The sequence below is a fragment of the Salarias fasciatus genome, chromosome 14, assembly GCF_902148845.1.
Source record: "Salarias fasciatus chromosome 14, fSalaFa1.1, whole genome shotgun sequence".
NCBI classification, from domain to species: Eukaryota; Metazoa; Chordata; class Actinopteri; order Blenniiformes; family Blenniidae; genus Salarias; species Salarias fasciatus.
This window is the reverse complement of record NC_043758.1, coordinates 5,549,983-5,571,114: the sequence shown is the minus strand read 5'-3', so window position 1 is coordinate 5,571,114 and position 21,132 is coordinate 5,549,983. Positions and strand designations below refer to the sequence as shown.

The following is a 21,132-nucleotide window of genomic DNA, read 5'->3' as shown; positions in this document are numbered from 1 at the left end:
TAAGGATGTTTACATACTGAAGTATTTGATGTAATGACATAACATTTTGAGATGCTATATTTTTAAGTTTAATCACCTATAATGATACAGGATAATACACAACAATGCTTGACTTATACTTGATATACTCTTTCATGTATAATCAACGTGAAGATAAATCCAATTTTCATGAAGATAGTAAAATTATTTTTTAACTCTGTTCCATAATTGGGACATGCACCTGTATACCTAACAAACAAAATTCAACTATTACTGTATGCGATCACAAATATTCTCATTACTATGAACAGGTTTAAATACCATAGAAAACACATGTTTCTCAAAATTTAGGATGGTGATTAGATGATATTGAAATGAGATCAAATTATTTCGTCTGATGAAGCAGAATCAAACATAGAAAGTATTTTCTTCAAATACGTTAAAAACGACTTGAGCGATTTGCCTAATATCCTAAAATCGGAGGCTTTGGTGCCAGGACCCAGGTGTTGGTCTTCAGGTCTTTTCAGGACATGCAGCACTGGGATACGTCTGCAGGAATGCCCAGCATGTGTGTCGACCTTTTATGGCTTTCAGAACATGCTTCCCTCACTCGTGGCGACTCAGCACCTACCCAGACCCTTGATGAAGCTGATGACGCTGGCCTTACTCCAGCACACAGCTGTCCCGTCCATGGTGGGGAAGGAGGATATGGTATCCAGGGTTTCCCTAAATCAAGACCGACGCTCGCTAGTGAAATCCACAGACTTCCATGTGCCGTGTGTCAGCTGGCGGCGTCCTCCTGGCGGTAATTTCCATGGCAGACAAAGCCAACGGCGGGTGTGTTTGAGAAAGTGGGAGTAGTGTTTGGTACAGGAGACCACGCAATCACTGGATCTCTCTCTCCCTCCCTCTTTCTCTCCCTCACTCCGCTGTGGCTTCCTCCAGCCTTGTGACCAGTCGGTGCCTTCCAAGAGTGAAGGTCAGAGGGGAATTTTTAGCCGAGGCACAGTGCGCCGGTGAGGTCCACCATGCTATAGTCGTGTGACTATATTTATCCCGGGGTAAACACTCCACTGACAGTGCAGCCCTCCCTCTTTCCTCGATAACCGTCATCCACAGCTCAGACGACCGGAGTGTAAACGCAATTCCTAATCAGGTCCGCTCTGAGTTTCCACTGAAGAAGAGCTGCAGCTTTAAAGGAAAGCTTTTAGGAAACTTTACAGGACTGCAATGGAAGAAAATCAAGGCGTAGTTACGGATCAAATCTCTGTAACTTGAATGTTTTGAACATGAAGAAAGAGAGAAAGAAAAGACCCGGTGTGACCATGAAGCCTGTTCCTGCTGCTCTGGGCTTTGGAGAAAGTCTCAGACGCGACATGTGACTCTGCAAACAAGGAGCTCGGGCACAGCGTGCATTACGTCATCCCCATGCTGGAAACACCCTGAGCATGGCGGTGCTCCCCGGAGGACAATGCAGACAGGACAACAAGTGTCTCTCTGGCACACACACACACACTCACACACACACAAACTGTATACATGCTGTGTGTATATATACAGACATGCATGTAATGCAGCGCACTGAGACATTCCCACTGGGTAAACAGCGACTTTGGCAGCAGTGTGTGAACGGAGTGGGAGGATATTTGGACACCAGTGACCTCTTTAACTGCACCAGAAAGGCCAATATCAACACAGACCTTTGGGAACACGTTGTTCAGTTTCTGTATGACACACCGACTATGTCTCTCTGTGAATGGGTGACGCAGGCTTTACAGTCCCAACATTACTACTCTCTGCTGTACAGGAAAGTCTGTACACAAATACATTTAGTGCTCAAGTACTCAGTTACCATTATTGATTCTACTTTTCAGGAGACTAAGTTTAAGAAATCAAAGCAATTGAATAAATGTACCCAAATGTAGATTTGGGTGAACAAATGTTCACTACACTCACGGTATAGACTGCAAAAAAAGAGCCAAAAGTCTGATTCACAATAAAGATCACACAAATCTAATATTTTAACAGACCAAGATATTACAATTCAGTCATCTGCAAAGAAACTGACTGGAGATGGGGGTGGGATTTAATAAGCTCACGCTTCTTCTTAAACATGTTCAAAATGAAATAAAACAACCAAATGGATGATAATACATTTAAACTGAGGCCTCATTCAATTTTCATTTGGTTATTTTAGTGTACCTAATTTCACTGGCATATTCATTTCGGCCTGAGCGTTTTATCTACATGTATATAAACACATCTATAAAACAAGGCTGCCGAAGTTGTACAGCTAATTAAATCTACGTTAGAAAGTCTCACATAATGTCAAAAATAAGCCTTGGTCTAATTTACGGATTCAACATGGAGCTTGAGCCTGGAAGACACAACATTTCGATAAAATGCTCAGAATTGCTTGGAATGCTATGTGGAGTTCAAGCTCAGCCATTTCCCAGCAGTATTTATCAAAACAGAGGAGACAGTAGTGAAGCAACAGCATGATCACGAATCATCACAAGTTCACAGTTTAATGTCTGCAGAAAAATGTGGAGAATTGAGATTAAGGGAGTGATTACAGACTGCTGAGAAAAGTTGATTAAATTGACAGTTTCTAACTACAAACCACATGCTCTGCTTTATACGAGTTAGCATCGTGCTGGAAACAGCAGCCGGCTGCTCGGGGGCATTTCAGGCCAATTATGTAAGTCCATCTTTTAAAAGCGATGCATCTGTGAGCTCCAGCCTCACAGAGGGTGTTTTCTGTTTGCACCGACGCAATTCATGTTCACAAACTAAAGAGTTTCTTAGAAATGAATCTCCAATGTGAGCTAAACATCCATCCATCCATACCGCTTCACCCTGTGCAGCGTCGCAGGGCGCTGGTGACGATCCCGGCTAACTGTGGGCGACAGCAGGATACTCTCTGGACCGGTCAACAGTCCATCACAAGGCAAACACAGAGACCGAACCACACACACACACACACACACATTCACATCTCGGGGCAATTTAGGGTCACCGGCTGAGCCAAACATGGATTCGGTCAAAAACAGATCTAAAAGGATGGACTGGAAAACGTAAAATAGAATATGAAAATTGAATTTAATAAAATGGAGGTTAACTTGATTTCGTAACAGAAATTAAAGCACAGCTGAGCAGCATGTTTGAGCACCGCTGTGCACGGCGGCTCTCATTGGCCGACGGAGGACTGGCCCTCGGGCGAGCCGAACAGCAGACCTGATGCCGCTGCTGCACAATGCCGGTTCTGTGCTGCTGTCCGTCACTGTTCTAATAGAACGAGACACATCGGCTTCTTCAAGGCCCGACCCTGAACGGTTCTGAGGCAGTTAGGTCTGTTGTGGCACACGGGATTTGATAAACTGCAGGGAAACACATATATTACAGTTACAGTAAATAACTTTGAGTGATTCTTTAAGATTCTGGTTAAAAAGAAAGGAATGAGCCTATATGGTTCACATCTAACACAAACAGAGTCTTTACTATCATACAGTGTCTCTGTTGCCATCTTGTGATTTGTTACATAACAGCTTGCGCAGGAAGCAGAGGAACAGGATTACCAGAGCGCACAATTAATGAAAATGTTAAATGCATAGATGCGAGTCTCTGCTGGTGCGGTCCGGCGGCTGCCTGTGCCTTTATCACTTTAGCAAAGTGACCCACTGTGAGGATTATGCAACATCATCAGGAGATAGCTCAATGTTGAGTGTGTAGACAGGGACAGTGTGTACTGTGGTATCTCCTGACATTCAGATGCAATAGATACACACTCGCTGCCACGCCGCCTGAGAGGTGCAGTCGGATCGCCGGCAGCTCTCACTTGGGATAAAAAGCCTTGTCACATCACATTTTGCTTGTTTCGGGTTTGGTTGGGGGGAGGCGACACATGTGGTACACGTGGTTGGACTGTCAAACTGCTGTGTCACTGTTTACACCCTGCGTTTCGTCTTGTTCCAGCTGGGTTTGGTGCCGGTCCTGTAGACAGCCTCTCAAATCTCACATGAAGCAGAATAATACCATTATCAGAGGCAGGAAGGCATTCCACACGGGTCTCGTGGGTCCAGTGGGAAGCAGTGAAGCTGCGAGCTCTGGACAGAACATGCAACCAAGCTGAACCTCCACTAATCCTATTACTGAGTCCTCACACTTATTAAAACCTATTTAGACTGCAGGAGGAGACTGGAGCGAACTTAGCTGGAATTTAAAGAGAAGCAGCTGAATCAAATTCAGAAAAGAAGAAGAAAAAAACAAAACTACCAGAGAGATCAATCTGTTAACAGCACCATGGTATTTTCTGTTTCTGTAGTGAACTTCGTCTTCGCCGGCAGCTCGTGCTGGAGTTATGTCTGTCTGTTGCTAAGAGACAAACGCAGGCCTGTTCATAAAAGTGCGAGTAAAGATGCTTCTAAGTTTGCAGCTCATGGCATCCTGAGCAACAGCACAGCGCTTCAGCTCCATCTGCAACAAGCAGCAGGCAGCACGTCCCAGTCACAGACCACAACACGAAAAACGGAGGCTGCAAAGTCGAAGAAGCTGCCCGTCCAGCTCTGCACAACAACAACAACAACAACAACATGAAGAGACAAAGTGCTACTCACTTCCACTCCATGATTTCAGCAGCGACTTGATGCTGATTTCAAAGAAGCCCGAGTCCTGCTGGCTGGCCATGGCTGCAGCCTCCTGCTAAGTGTCCCCCTCTAACTGTGGAATCCCTCCAGCCCCAGCAGCCCCAGCAGCTCCAGCAGCTCCAGCAGCAGCAGCAGCAGCAGCAGCAGCAGCGGTCGGGCTGGGACCAGCAGGTAGAGCCTGCTGTCACCTCTCTGTGACGCACACAACGCTGCGCTGACGAGGCCTGAGAAAACACACCAGCACCGCTTTACCCCTCCTCTCTTGTGTCCTGTCCTTGGCTATCAGCCCTCTCTCGCCCCCTCCCTCCACGCTCTCTCCACATCTCTCTCTCTCTCTCTCTCTCTCTCTAAAGCCGTGGCAGGCAGTGGGCGGCAATGCAAGCTCCCTTTAAATAACTGCGCGGAGGCTGAGAGTGCAGGAAGCAATCCTCTTAGCGGAGCGCAGTTAATAATAACTACTGTTTGTCTGCGTGCGCGGCCTGATAATGATGACAGCGGCGGTCTTGTGCATCTATCAGCATGACTGGGAAAATGTGATGGGTCACCAGCGTGAACCGGGGAGGCAGAAAACGAGGGAAGCATGACACATTAGAGGGAACATCTGGGTGAGCAGCGGGGAGGAAAGGAAAAAAAAAAAAAAATGGAGAAGACGTTGAAGTGATCAGCAGGCACATGGGATCAGCAGCACTCAGGATCTGTCTGGGAGCAACAGCTGACTGATGGCTTTTAACCCTTTTACCGCTTTCCAAGCACCAACTTTAGACAGCTGCCAGTCAGAAACCACCGCTTAAGAGCATACATCAGCGAATATCTGCATTTTGCATGTAACCCCTTCAAAAGTACTTATTTTAAATTGAATGAAACAAAAAGAAAAAAGAACAGGGACATTTTCATGCAAAAAAAACACTCTGAAAACAATGTTGCTGCTTATATTTTTACAGAAAATACAACTAGAGAACAAAAACATATGATCAAGACGTACTATGAACACAGACACAAAAAAATTCCCTTTTTTCCTGAATTTCAATAAGTCAGCTTTATCTGATTAAAACTAGTATAGAAACACACATAAGCTCTTCTGCTGCCTTTCCTGCAACATGCAATGATTAAATCCAATATTTAGTGGGGGGGGGGGGGGGGTTTCTGTGTAAAGAAGCAGAGGCGTGCCGTCAACCATATGGAGCACAAACACGTCCTGCAATCCTGCCTTGACTGCACTCTCAGTATAATCCTATCACCACTCTGTCTGTCGATCAAGCGACGGCCACTTGACCTTGATTACGTAACGCAGTGTGTGATGGAGAGGCCGCCGCTGGCGGTGGCAGTGTTTGGTAAACACACATTTCAGGCAGCGCTGTTGTCGTGATAACAGCCAGGTCGGTCATGTCTGGTGTTCCTCTGCGAACACGGAGCCTGTGCAGACACGCACTTCAAACAAACTCACTCTCTCTTTTCTTTTTCAGCTATTCTGGTGACATTCTATATGGTGAAATAAATGTTTATCATTACTCCTGCTACATATGCTACGTACCGTAATACCCACAGACAGTCTGGAATAGTGTGAGAATTACAACGAAAACATAATTGCAGGTTTTAATTGAAAATGACAATCAAACTTCCCAATTTGCTTTTTTGAGGTAAATTGATTCTCTTGGTGTTGGAGAGCAGAAAGAAAGAATTTTGAATTAAATTCAGAATACATAGTACCGTATTTTCATTGTATTCTAAATTTATCCTAATTTAGATTAAATCCAAAGTCAATTTACGTCTAAATCTGAAGCATGTGGTCCAACTTATTGACACTGTAACACTTCTACCTCTGTTTATGATCAATTCTGCTTTATTCACTCCAGGATTATGAGTTGCAGCCATGACAAACCCTGGACAGGTCTCCAGTCCATCACAGGTCAAATATTGTGTATAATATACACGACACACAAAAACTACTTCTTAGAGATGTGCCATCATAAAAACCAAACACAAACACAGTTTCTTCATTAAACAATAATCAGAGTTCACTTTTTATGACTTATCTCTCAGTTTTCAGATGCGGCAGTGAAAGCTCACATCTCTATGGAATCCGTACTGTGATGGAGTGTGTGAAAACATGCAAATGACACCTGAAAGGGACCGGCTTTCACCAACATCAGTCTGTGGAGAGTCACTGAGCCAGAGAAGATTTCATTCAGCTTGAAAAAAAGGCCAGTAGATTTGACTAAAGTCTGAATGTTTTTAGAAAGAACTTCTTTATGACGCCGTCTCTTTTAAATTGGACCTTAGCAAAAGAAAACAAATGAAGAATCAGCGAGGCAACAAGCCGAAGACCATCTGGAGAAGTACATTCCATCAGCAGGAGTGTGAGAGTGGCGTTGTGGAAGTGTCTGGTACTGACAGTCCTCCTCTAGCTGTGAACGCCGCAGCCACACTTTCTGGAAACAAACTTCACCGACTGGCTTCTGCAGACCGGAGGACTTTGGTAGTCTTATAAGCTCATCACTTCACACACTGTGAGGCTTGGATTTCATAAAGTTGGGAATGACAACATGTTTCACTGCTTAAAGTAAAGCTCCGCTGAATCCAGTCAAATGTGTCAATAGGACAATTATGTCCTTATGTACGTCAGCAGCACATCGATCCCCACAGGCCTCTGCTGAGCACTGTGCTGTGAGGGGCGGCCGAAGGGGCCGGGCTCACAGAAAGAGGGCAGGCGGCTTCAAGGAGTGGATCAAAAACCCTCACTGGCTCAGTCTGTCATAGGATCAAACTGTTGGGAAACGTCCATCTGAACACACACATTTCCCTCCACTCATCCAAAACGACGACAGTACATGTTTACCGGTCTGATCAGATCAGAAATGGGTCGAGGATGAATCACCATCTGAGCTTGCACATGGTTCCAAAACAGTTAAAAACATCCAAGAGGAATTAAGATGAAAATGTCAGATCTGCTGTCATTCTAAAGTATACTCAGATATTCAGATTACAGCTGCTGCTGAACATGTGGACATACAGAAGCAACAGTTTTCTGGCACACTGAAGAGGATCAGCGTCACTTAAACTTCTTCACAAATACACCCATAATTACTGGTTCTGTTTATCGGAGGGCTTCTCCAGCAGTTCCGTTGGTTCTCAAGAAGACACTACATGAAAGAATCCATAAACTAAAAAGTGCAGCACCGGTTTCAACTGTAAAAGACTTTCCTCATCTCTCCTGAGTGTGTCCTCAAGTAGGAAAAGACTCAAACACGTTTAACACTTATTAAAAGGCATTATCAAGCTCCGATGAAGGTTAGGAATTTGAGGTATGTCCATCCAGTTCGGTCATTTCTCTGGTTATTCTGGACCCTCCTGTCTTTAATTACATCATATATTCAATCACCGCTGTTTTGTTGACAAACTGAGTAAAAAGTGATCAGATTTAAAACTCATTAGAAGCAAAAAGCTGCACATCGACTCCAAAACCAGTGTGAGCGCTCCCCAGCTGTGTGTCTGTGTTATTAACACTCCACCGCATTCCTGTACGACTGTGACAAATACAACCGGGAGGTGAGGAATTTCACAAAGTGATGGCAATAGTGGTTAAATACCGGCACTGCCTCTGCGACACATTTTTCACATCCCTAACAGATTAAGAAGAAACGTCAACTCTTGAGGTGACAACCAGAGCCTCGCCGATCAAAGCTGTACCTACTTTCAAGTATGGTGGGTCTCTTCTTGTGGCGCATCTTTTTAAACTTCCCTCTGAAGTCTCTGGGTGGGAAAGGATCCAGAGGTAAGCTGGCAATGCGCCCCAGGACAGCCTCATCCAGTCCCTCAGAACAATCCGTCTCACTCTCAGCCATGTCTCTCGCGGCGCTCTCCTCTGAAGACATGTTGGATGGCAGGAAGCCCACAGCTACTTCTTTCATTCTTCCCGTGGAGTCATTTGAAGCGGTGCCAGGTTTTTTTCCCCCCTCCCCACCTCCCTCGCTCTGTGTCAGTTTTTAATTTCTATCCTCCTCCTTTCCGAACTCCTCGCTCCTCAGCTGGGAAGCCAAATTCCTGCTGTGCACAGATGCAGCCTCCGTCCGTCAGCCTCGGCCTGCTAATGTGTGTTAACCTCTGCACTTGTCAGGGCAGTTCAGCAGCTTACAGTAACATTTGTGAATCGGGCAGGTATTGGATTACTTTGGGGGCCCCTCCTCTTTTCAGCAAAAAAGGCAGGAGGCCGGAGAAGAGAGGGGCAAAGTCATGACTAAAGAGGGCGGGAGAGAGAGAGAGAGAGAGGGAGAGAGGCTGCTCCGCTCGCTGCTCGCCATCCCTGCCTACTGTAAGCCCATGAGGCCGTCCTGAATAAATATCCTGTATTTGTCTTGGAGTCCAAACAGACATGCTTAGCCCCAGGCGCTGGTAATGAGGTGCAAGGTACTTTCCTAAATCATCATAAATCGCCCCGATCACCACGGACTGAGAACATCTCCAACAACTTCTTATCGCACTTCGAGGAAAAAAAATCCTCCAAATCCTCACAACTCTTGGTTTTGTTAAAGGCTGCAGGGTCGTCCCATAGCATTATGGGTTGACTCCCACAGGAAAACGCGTGAAAATCAAAAGTGGCAAGTAACCAAGTAGTTGTGCTTTTTGACAACTTTTTACTTTTTCTCCCTAAATTTGAAAACAAATATTTACACACTCTAAAAACATCAAAGGATCAAAGCTGATGGGAAGAGGCTTCCATAGCGGAGCTGCTTGATTTGAATTTAGAAGTAATTAAGTTAAATCAACAATGGTGGAATGAACCAACTTTCTATTTCGTATTCAGAAAAGTAAATCAATCCAAAATTAAAGTAACTGAATGAGATTGTTTAAAAACAAACAAAAAATAACTAAAGCTATCATTCAGTTTGACTCAAAACTGTGATTTAAGTTGAATGTTAATGGTTCAGAAAAGCTTACTTGCTGTAAAACACAAAAAAACATCACAATAACAGGTATAATTTAAGCATATTCATACGCAATTTGCATTTACTTTCTCTTTCTCATTATTTTTTTACTCAAGTAAATTTCACTACATGTGCTTGTTGTCTTTTCCTGAAGAAGGTGGATCAGACAGAATTCGTACTTCGTGAAAGAACGTGAGTAATGCTGCCAACTCTGCTAAGAGGTGTGAACCCGCCATCATGAAATAAAAAGATGTGAATCTAGAGAAACATCATGCTTCACTTTGTCTTTTCCGACTCCTGAAGTGAGGAGTAACCGGACACGCCTCCCACATGAACCAGTTTTTCCTAGTCTGACCTAAATCAGCAACACAAACACTGTACGTCCGTGACGTGAGGCGCTTTCTGTTGAAAGGAAGAAAAGACAACAAGGAGCAACTAGTCTTTTCTCTTATTCACTCCACAAAAATGGGCTTTTCAAGGACTTTTTTCCTGATTAAAACACTGCAATCGTGATTAAAATGTCAAACATCAGAGCAGAACATAAGCAACTGCACGTCCTGGTGAACATAGAGGGTTGAAATATGTGACAGACAATAATTGCACAACAGGGAGCCTCCGGCAACATGTTTTCCCTCAATGTAATGAGCCCGGCACTAATGTCACTTTTCATCCACCTGTCAAATAAAAACGCAGCCTGAAGAAAGCACTTTTTCTCAAATAGTTCAGCAGCGGAGCACTTGAGAAAACTGTCAGAAACAGCACAGTGCATTCATGGCGGCTCTGCCTCTCCCGCGGAGTAATGGAGTCTGAATTACTGCTACCTCTGAGCCCGGTCATGACCCACTTAAAAACACCATCAGGCCGTCACTGTAAACAAACAAGCAGTGAATCGACCTGCAGCCACAACATCTGAAGATGTGTGGGTTTTGTTGCTTTGTTTTGTTGGGAGTCGAACAGAATTATTCAAAGATAAAAAAAAAAAAAAAAAAAAAAAATTGAAAATGAATTGAAATACTAATAAAAGACACAAATGAAATCAGATCAGTCTAATTACACATGGCTCAAACTTTTAAATGCACATTTTTCAATTGCAAACATGTCTTACTTGAATATTTTCATACATTTCTAATTATATGAAACATCAGAATACTGGCAGGTTCAGTTAGGGCTGCTGTAGGAAGTTGTAGTAAAGTTGCTCCCTCTAGTGTTGAAATGAAGATATTCTGTCAAGTGCTCCATCTCTATTCATCCCTCATCAACATATCAGCTTTATCCAACTTCAGGCTTTCACAGAGCTGCAGCTGATCCCCTCTCAGGATGGAGGAAAGGTGGAGGACACCGTGCAGTCGTCGCCATTCGGTCGCACAACCAACACAGAGCGACACACAAACACATCCACACAGAGACCGACTCCAACTGGCAACTTAGAAACGCCAGTTAACATCAAACGCATGTTTGCTGTGAGAGGAAACAGGAATATTCAAAAGAAAAAAAAAAAAAAACACATGCACAACATGAAATAGCAGATAAAAAGGCCCTGAGGCTGGTTTTGGACTCTTCCTGCCTTCAGATGAAAGTTCTGAGTACGATATCTCCGTGCAGACCACCTCATAGATGCAAACCAACTTACAGAGCTAAGACCAACCTCGCAGTGAAGTTAGTTTGTAGCTGCTTTGTGGTCTAAATAAATGACCTATTTCACTATTTTACCTAACACTTTTAGTTTGTTTGTTGTTTTTCACACATTTGTACGTATGAAACCAAAAGTGAGTCAAATGTTCTTTTTCTACAGTATTTAATTATGGCACACACTCTTGTTATTACAACTTAAACGTACATTATAGGATATTATAATAAGATACATTCATTAACATGAACAATTCAGAGATGTTCAATTACTGCAAACAGAAAACATCATTATGAGGAATTTATCTTTTCAATCCTATTGAAAATAGATAAGTTTATATTCTCACATGTCAAGGTTTTCTCATTTATTTTCATGTGTAGCATCTCTATGTTTTCACATGACTAATGTTCACTTTAAACATCACATCCAGAGGACTCCTGTTCCACTGTGCTGAGTGAGTTTCACGGCGCTCTGCAGCGTGTGGAGCAGAGCAGGACCAGAGCGGAGGAGCGAGGCTCGTCTCGGTGAAACCAACACCCTCCGGTGGAGCCAGGAGGCTGTTTCCATGGTGAGACACATTTAGATTTGTGCCAGCAGAGCAGAACATACTGAATAATTGATAGATACCAGGCCCTAATGTTAGCACCAACCAGCTGAAGGTTAATTCCAGCTCTGCCTACCGCACTCACGCAACAAGTCGGAAAGCAGTGCATTGTGGGTAATGATGCTGGAAACAAATGAGTAATATGTGTGACACTTAAAATGTTAGAATATGACTCAGTGTGAAACTGCTTCTGAACTGCATTTCAGAGAATAGAGATCATTACTGTTCAACAGGCTGTTTAATTTCTTGAAAGTCAGCAGGAAGGACTTATAATAATGCAAACCGAGCACCACATGCCATCAAAGCTATTGAACTGGCATGAATCCCTACCGTTTCCTCATCATCATCACCATTCCAGTCATCCGCTTTTGCATTTCACAGAAAACGACTGCACATTGCCACCAGAGACAAAACAGACAAGTGAGTAATAATTGAATGGGTCACCTATTGTCTCCTTGGGTTGGGTACTGAGGACACAAAAGGACCATTCAGGGGCTGCAAACAGGTCGACAATCAGCACCTGTCCCCTGATCTGTGCAGCTATTATCCGCCTTGTGAAGGAGGAGCCTCAAACTGAACACATGCAGCCAATATAGTCTCACAAAACGCGAGACCAGATGAGGTGAGCTCCACGCATATCCAGTTACAGTGAGGTGATTATGTTCGTACGCATTGTGCAGCAGCCAGCAGGGCTGTCTTGCACCAGAGGAAACATCTCTTATTGATAGCTCTGACGGTATCAGCATGGTGCACAGCTCATCGCAAAAGTACATATTGTTTGTTGTTTCAGATGCTTTTATCCTAAAGGTTTACCTTAGTCACTCATAAGAATTATATCTATATGAAAAGGAGTTGTCACACTGAGGAGTGTTGTTAAAGCCTTTAATAAATCGATTGCCTGCTGGCAGGTAAGGTCATTTGTGAGAGAGGCTTCAAAAACTGGAGAAGAACTTGTTTTTTCTGCTGAAGAGCCCTAATCAAGTTAAGTGTTGTCTCCTCTGAAGACGTGCTTCCTTTACAAACATCTTTGGAAATGTATATTTAGTAATTTTTTTGATTATCAAGAGGAAAAAAAAAAAAAGCTTAAGAGCCACAATTTTCCACTCCAATGTCTTACCGTGACAGTTCTATTGATTTTGAATGTTTATCAGGTAACATTAACTGGCATGGAACAAATGCAGAGCTTGCATTTCACTGGAGTGACAAAGATGTCAAGTCAGTTTAGGCTGACTTTATTTATGGAGCTTCTGCACAAACAAGTCTGCTGCGTTTGCTCTGCAGCGACAGAAGCAAACAAAAATAACAGAGAGCTAAATCTGTGTGCAGCACCAAGTTCAAAATCCTCATTTACACATCCCAAAGTCAGCTTCAGAGCATCCTCAGGTAAATAAGAACTGACACAGTGACTGTCTTGTGATGGAGGATCAGTCGGGACACAAATATAGACACAGTTCTTTAAACTTTAGACTGACTTGTGCAAGGTGCAGCAACAGTTGATGCTTTTTCTTTTTTGTTACAGCACAATTGTAAACTGCAAAGTCGAGAGCGAATATCACAGAAGCCCTTGTATAACCTAATTATACAAGCAGCAAAAAGGCATATTTTTAAAGGCCTGTGAAATTGCAAGGTTGCGTCTACATGTAGTCTGAATGCTGCTCATTCTTGTGGCTTGAAAACTTTTATTGCCATCAAAAAAATGAAAGCTGAAACCTGGAAATGCTGAAAAGTGCAGAAGAACACAGAACTGATCGCAGATGAGAAATGATTCAGGTTTGCAAAGGTTTTTGAGATCAGTTCACTCACAAGACAGGATCTTTTTTATGGAGGTTTTCTGCAAGCAAATTAATGATTTAGAAATTATTTAACAATCATAATTTAAAAAATATAAAGGTTCAGAAGCATGCCCTAAAACAAAACTTTTTTTTTTTACCCCACACCAGTTGCACGTTTACTAAGTTTTACTCGTGAATCAAACAGTCACACCGGAAGTATTTCATCCAAACTTGGAGAAAAAAACTTGACAAAAACTCGAAGCTTGGCGTTTTTACGAGATAATTATTTTAAAATGAAAACTATTCCAGCCTCGTTACAACATTAACGTGAAAAAAACTTTTATTTTCACGTCTCTTCTGCTACAGAAACTTGACTTTGGAACCGTTTAGTTTGAATAATGACTTTTTCCAAAAGTCGAGGTTATAAGGTTTCCTCGGTTTCATTTTAAACCAGTGTATGCAGAACATACTGCGGTCATAATTTCATTTTTTTAAGTTTTAAAAGGCCCAATATTGTAGATACACACACACAGAAGCAGACTCATCAGAGCATTTATAACCTTGATTAACGACGAACAGCAGAAACTTGAAGAAACTAAACAATTTAAAAGGTGACCAATACCTTCGGCCGCACCAGGTGCGTTTGATTTGCTCACCTCATCTCCTCTTGCTGCGTCAGTCCAAGCCTCGGAATCCCTCCACTTGTTTAGGTGCAGTCTTGCTTCCCTCCCGGTTTGCCTCCATCAGTCGGGCTGAGATAAGCTCCGCCCACCCCGGCAGAAGCCCTCCCCCCTGCTCCTCTTCATCCACCCTCCTCCTCCTCATGTCCTCCTGAATAATAGAAGCCCTGCAGTGCATTTGGCTCTCCTGATCCATGGCTTGGCTCCGCCCCCGGGGCAGGTCAGCAGGGGTCAGCAGGGGTCAGATGTGTAGGAAACACCTGTGACCCCTGCACCACTCACTCTCAGCAGCGTGTGGTCGGTAACGGAGACATGGGGTTAAAGTGTCGTTCGTCTCACTGCGAAGTCCAGAGATGAGAACAGATCTTGACGAGGTGAGAGTCAGCAAACTGAAGTTCCTACTCTCAGGGAGAACATGCAAACGCCACACAGAAAGTTCTCCTATCCTGGACTCAAACCGGGGTTTGTGTGCCTTTCTCTGTGTGAATGTGAGCGGTTGATCAGCAATGGAATTGCTTTTGCTCAAAGTCACAAAGAAAGGTTATACAACGTAAATTTTAATTTTTCTCATTATTTAATTCAGACAGTGAAACATTAAAATAGTTATTTCACATGTATTACATATTAAATGTATTAAATTAGTTCATTGATGATTTCAGAATTTACAACATAAATCAGACAGAGGGATACGATCACACTTACACCTACAGGTAATTTTAATTTAACCAGGTTATCTCTGAAGCATGTTCTGACCCTGCAGGAGAACTCAGAGAAAGGAAAACATGCAGAGTGAGAACAAGCAATGCAAATTCCACAAAAAAAGGCCCCAAAAGCCAAACAGAACCAAAACAGACATGACATCGGGCCAAGTGTCACAAATAAGATTAAAATGTAGTTTCATTATTTTAGTTTACATATCACAAGTGTTGAATTAACAATAGACTACATGAAATATTACCTGCTATAAATGCTCATATATATAAATACATAGCTGTGGTTTACAAAGTGTTATGATTGATATATCTGAGATGAATGAGCATTTTCAATGTATGTCACAGAAGTCTGAAATGTAACTATATTATCAATGACATTGAAGAGGAAAGCATCACTCACACAAATACAATTTGAGAAAAACACAAAATACAGTTACATATGATTCATATTGTTGAAAACAGTGAGTGAATCTCGTCCAGTCTAACCTGTTTACATGTTCTCCCTGTGCATTAATGGAATGTCCTCCCACACTTATGGTCAACTAGTGACTGTGAATTAAATCTGAATATAATAATTAAACTTGTGAGTGTGTGTGATTGTTGGCGTCTCTGTTCTGGCTCTGTAGTTGGCATGAACCACGAGGATGAAGTTAATTAATGAATGAAAATCCAATAAATTTAATTTTGATAAGGAACCAGCAGATGGCGTCAAAGCACGTGCTTAAAGCGAGAAACAGAGAGGAAGAGAGTGAGGAGGAGAGAGAGAGAGAGAGAGAGATAGAGAGAGAGAGAGATAGAGAGAGATGAGTGGAGACACAGGGGGCATCAGCTCCAGCTTGGCAGGACTTGATGTTTTCTCAGCTTTACATTGAAGCTTCAAACAAGCTCGTACACTTTACACCTGGCTTTAACAGATGTTACACTTTCAGGTCTGCATTGATTTTTGTAGTTAAAAAAAAAAAAAAGCTCAAAGAGCCACAGTGAGCTGAGTTGAACGGCTCGCCGTCAGCTCCTCACACACCGTTGTTCTGATGGTTCTCACTGACGGTGAGTGCGGCGCTGATTCCAGGCCCAGCAGCTCCGTCCAGACCAGAAACGGCAGAAATTGTCTTGTCAACTGTACACACACAACAGGGACTGTCCGGACGACGGCGGCGCTCTGCCGTGGAGCCGTTACACAGCAGCAGGTGCTCTTCGGCAGACAAAAACACACATTTGTTTCTGCTGTTTGAAGCGAGCAGACATGTGCATCCAAGTAACAGGGTCACTCAGAGGAAACCAGCTTGTTGTCGACTTGAATACAATGCGGCAACTCATGCAACGTAATCAAATTTATGATTACATTGTAGAAAATGTGTTTCTTCACTTTGACGTGAGCCAGGTGTTCTCGGCTGCAGCATCTTGGCTCTGGTGATAATTCTGCCCTCAACGCTGAAGACACACATCTGTGCCACGGCGTAGACGGCAGAGGAAATTCAAAGCAGATGCATAACTCAGTGTTTTAACTTGATCCAAGAGCTCCAAGGTGCTGCGTTGTTTTGTTTCATGTCTCAGTGTCTTTGGTTCTCATGTAGATAGCTTTTGCTTAGATGAGAATCAAATCTGTGTTTCATCCTGTACACTCTTGACAATCACACTCACTTTCCCACCAACAGAGTGGAGCACTCACACATGCACAGAGAGAACATGCAGACTCCCCAAGCCGTGACGGGAACACTGCGGCCGGAGTGCGACCGCAGGATAAAGATGTGAAAGCCAATTAAAAAAGAATTCCATGAAGCTGTTGAGAAAGCCGCGACCCACACAGACCAGCAGAAAATCCCATTAGCCCGCCACTTCTTCAAAGGAAGCCGCTGCCGCTGCTTTCACTGGAGGGTTGCAGGTTCAATACCGACTTGACACTTCGCAGGGACGCTCTGCGGCCGCCGGTCTCCCCTGCAGCTCCTCCACACCCAGAGATTTCTTGCCGTAACATGAAGGCTGTCAGTCGACAATTTAGCTCACAGCTGAAGGCGTCGGACAGGATGACCCCTGATTCATGCTTTGCCGCTTTTAATAGAGAATACAGGTCTGCTTTTGAAAGCTTTTGAGTTACCGAACAACCAATATGTCCCCCACAGAGCGGCGGCCGCGGAGAGAGGAGGCACCGGAGCAGCAGGTCGGGGGGCAGCGTGGATCAGAGCTCGGGTGTCTTGCAGGGATGCTTTGACTAACATGCGCTGCACGGTTCTGCAAACAATATTGATGAGACCACCGAGGAGCCGCGCAGCTTCACTGAGCGATCGAACAAAGACATGCAGGGGCCTCTAATAAATATATAACACCGTTTCAGTGACATTGTTAGGCTAATAGGAGCTGGCTGAGGGACGGGGAACCTGGATCCATTAGTGGGTTTCTGTGAGAGAAACTTGAGGCAGACATGAGGTGAGAGTGGATGTGTGTTAAGACCAATCAAGCACTTCAAGCCTGGGCTGAGATTTATGCGTGGTTTTGAATCAGAAAAACAGCTGGCCAGTGCAACTAATGGTTTTCACACAGATGGGAAGTATATGGGATCCTGTACCATTTGCATATGTAATCTGGGGAAGCGTGCAGACGCCGCGTTACCTCTCTATACCGGCATCTTGAGGGCTAAACACCAAAGCGAGATTTTTAATCGCTGACTTTTGAACCATCTCCAGTCTTACTTGGCTGGTTGACAGCTCCAGAAGGCAGAGACTGTTTATATGCTCAATTCGTGTATCGTCGGTAAATTGGAGGCAGCACACGGCTGTTTGAAAACCCAGACTCTGATCGCTTAATGCCGAAGGACACCAAAGGAAAGAGAGGACAAAAGCTCTAATGAGGCCAAACTTTGCTGAATGGAGCAGTCACTTCTCAGATGCTAAATTAGGTTGTATTCTGTGAGCCGACTGGTCGTTATTGTCTCTCTAAGTAAGGGATGTGACAGCCGTCTCCACTGCTGCCTTGTTTTCTCTATTTTAATTCAGTCTGCTATAACAGGTGCATGCTTCCATTAATATCATATCTAGTGTGGTGTTAAAACTAGTCTGTCACCCGAATTACAGGCTCAGCCACCAAAGCAGTGAGACCTGTTTGATGTGCCTATCAGAGTTATTTTTAACAGAGCAGAGATGATCAGAGCAGAATGTTTTATTCTTGTGTAGAACAATGAAAAAAAATTACTTCTAGGGTGTTACTAGAGCTGGAGTGATCATATTGAACCACCCCCAGTGGTCCAAGGAGAAAATCTTCAGTCGAGGGTCCATGTTTTCCACAGGAGTGACCTTTAATGAGCTTCATTTAAAATACAATATATCATATTACTCAGGTACACCGGTCACAATTGACTGAAGAGCAAATCAGAGGCTGGCAGCTTCAGCCACAGCAATGATTTCCTTTAATGCGTGTTGTGCCTCTTGGCATACTGTGCACGGCACGCTGCAGCTCCGCCGTCCTGCACAGCTAAGAAGACTTTAATGGGCTTCTTTCCTTTCCGCTTTTGGTTTAGCAACAAAACACACAGCCGCTGGCCGGGCGGGACATCAGAAGAGTCGCGGCTGTCTTGCTTCAGTGCATTCTGTGCGGTCAGCACTTCACCAGTGTATAACAGAGTAACCTTGAGGTGACGTGTGTGTGAAGACTTGTGGATTTAACTCAGTCACTGTTGGTTTGTATCGGGCAGCATGAATGATGCACAGATGAAAGACAGTCTTTGTGCATAATTAATGCCAGGAATAGTGAGTTAGTAACAGAGTTGGGAAGTAATGAAGTAAAAACACCTAATTAGTCCAATGAAAGTCAGTCTCACATAGAAGGCAGTAAATCCAGAGATTATTTAACATTTGGGGAACATCACCAGCAGAATTGTCTATGAACTTCCTGTTTCACACAATAAACTTACTTAGACTTTGTGTCAGGAAATATTCAGTATTTGAAATTATTCAGTTACTACATTTGTTTTTGTTGTTACGCTTGTGGTTTGTGTAGGCAACTTTTATACAGATATTAAGCTATATTTGAGAATAAACACAACATAATGAAACATTATTTGTGATTTAAAAGCAGTGCAATCAGATTCTGGCTGGTTTTTGTTATGATAATCATCTAAATTGTGACTCAAAACTATGGGTTCAGTAATTAAACTAGTGAAATAATTGCTATGTTGTACACGTAGTTTGACTTTTCGTTTCACTTTTACTTAATAAATGAGGTGATTTGGTACTTTAATATGAACTCTCCCACAAAACATAAACTCTTATCACGTCTGGTCAGGCATTCATTGTGTTAAAGGGTAAACTGTTTCACAAATGTACATTTTAACATATTACATGTGACATTTAACATGTAAAGGATCTTTCTCACTACTATGGAAAAATAATATTTTGAGGGTTTTTTCTCTTTAAAAAAGGTTTTCAAAAGGCTCACTAAGCCATCAGTGCAATGTCACATGGCTGAATGTTTATGAAACAGTAAAAATAACTGATCCCTGTTCATTCTGTGTCATCAGACCCTGAGCATCAGTTCACTGTAAACCTGACAGATGATAAAGAGCCGCTGCCTCACTGCAAAACTGCACTCATGTCATTACTTCTGATAATTAGAATGACCGGCTCGGCCTTAATTAGCACAATCTGTGCTGGCTGCGTCTGATTTGTTTTTGACCTCGCTCTTGTTTTGCTGCCGCTAATACGGCCGTGTGATGCCTGCATAATAAAATAAATAGAAAAGAAAAGAGACGTGAACGTGAGAGGCAGACTGCAGCATCTGTGCTCGGGACAAACAGCATCATTCCGCCTGTTAGGACTCCGCAGGAAAGCAGAGATGAGTTGTGTGTATCATTTTCCTGCAACTGACGCTCCAATTCATCATCTGCTCTCTGTCTGGGTTCAATCTGTCCTCTACCTGCTAATCTCCCCCAGGAGGGAGAGCTGAACCGTGCACAAAGGCACACAGGACGGCTGCTTGTTAATCTTTGATTCTGATCAAAAATGTGCTCCTCTGGAAATATAATAAAGCCAGAAGACGGCACAGCGCCGAGTTACGAGGCTGCTGCAAGAAACACCTTTCAAAATTAGTTGATCTTATCAAAATCAATTTCAGAAAAACAGTATTCTTTAGTATTTTGTAACTGAAATGCATCCAGGAGGTGAGGTGATAGTCTGCCTCCAAGCACATATAGGTTGAATAAAGGTTTATGCACAGGGTGTGGTTTGCTGTGGGGAATGAAGGGGTTAGAGCTACTTCTGCTTTTCTGCTTGATTTTTTTATACTGCAAAGGGGGAAAAAGGTCCTTCCTGCCCTGCAGAGTTAAGACCACACAACAAAGGCCAACAAATATGAATTAAAATCATCAAATTGAGCCAGAGCAGTCTTAACAAAACCAAAGAGACGCCCATACAGTTAACTCTGATCTCACATCCAAAATGCAGAACACTGTCTAACACTGAGAACATTACAACTTCCTGTATTATTAAAATAAGAGAAAACAGTCAACACCAACACAACATGCAATAAAAGACTGGATGATCAATGGTGGAAGGTTGTTAGACTGCAAGTTATCTTAAGTCTCTGCTATTCATGATGTTTTACTAAAACATGCACTTTTCCTGAACTCAAAATGCTTTGAGACAAAACTCAACAGCTTCAAAGTGACGTCCAGTGTTTCCACCGTGGGTTCAGAGAGTAGCTTCCCTCATCAGCCACTCAGTGCTGCAAGGGGGAAGTTCATGTTGTGTTAATTAATACACTGTAATTGAAATGATGCCAGCCCTGAAACTGGTATGGTAGCTGTGGAACAGTACTTCACGTGAAAATCATGTGAAATGAAACATTAAATAATACATCAGCCATGCAGCTGGTACCGATGGAGAGAAAGAGCTTTCTGTCAATGTCCAGATCTTTACACTTATGTGGTGCTTACAGGTAATATAACATGCTTTACATAAAAATAAAATATAGAAAACTAAATGGATTGTATCACTTTTGAAGCTTATTTTATTCATTCTGATTAGTTTTCATTACAATTACATACATTTTACCTTTAAAAATGTGAGTTTTGAAAGAATTAACATGAGGTTTGCTGGACACACATTTCCTCTCCATCATGATTCTTTCATAAAATTCTAACTTATATAAAAAAAAAAATATCTCAGTGATTTCTTTTTGCTAAAAGCTATTTGATCCTTC

At 43.0% G+C, this 21,132-nt stretch overlaps 1 protein-coding gene across 4 annotated transcripts in view; it reads right to left on the bottom strand.

Moving 5' to 3' along the window:
• The window catches only part of frya (furry homolog a (Drosophila)), a 44,805-nt gene extending 36,093 nt beyond the window's left edge, over positions 1–8,712 (bottom strand). For 2 of the 4 annotated variants that reach the window (XM_030109429.1, XM_030109430.1), the window contains exon 1: positions 8,317–8,712. In XM_030109429.1, coding sequence (XP_029965289.1) covers positions 8,317–8,533 — 217 coding nt within the window. In that variant the 5' untranslated portion in view covers positions 8,534–8,712. Of the gene's footprint in view, positions 1–4,595; positions 4,949–8,316 lie in introns of those variants that run through there. The other 2 variants (XM_030109431.1, XM_030109432.1) reach the window with 2 other exon arrangements.
• Between the last annotated feature and the right edge of the window lie 12,420 nt (positions 8,713–21,132).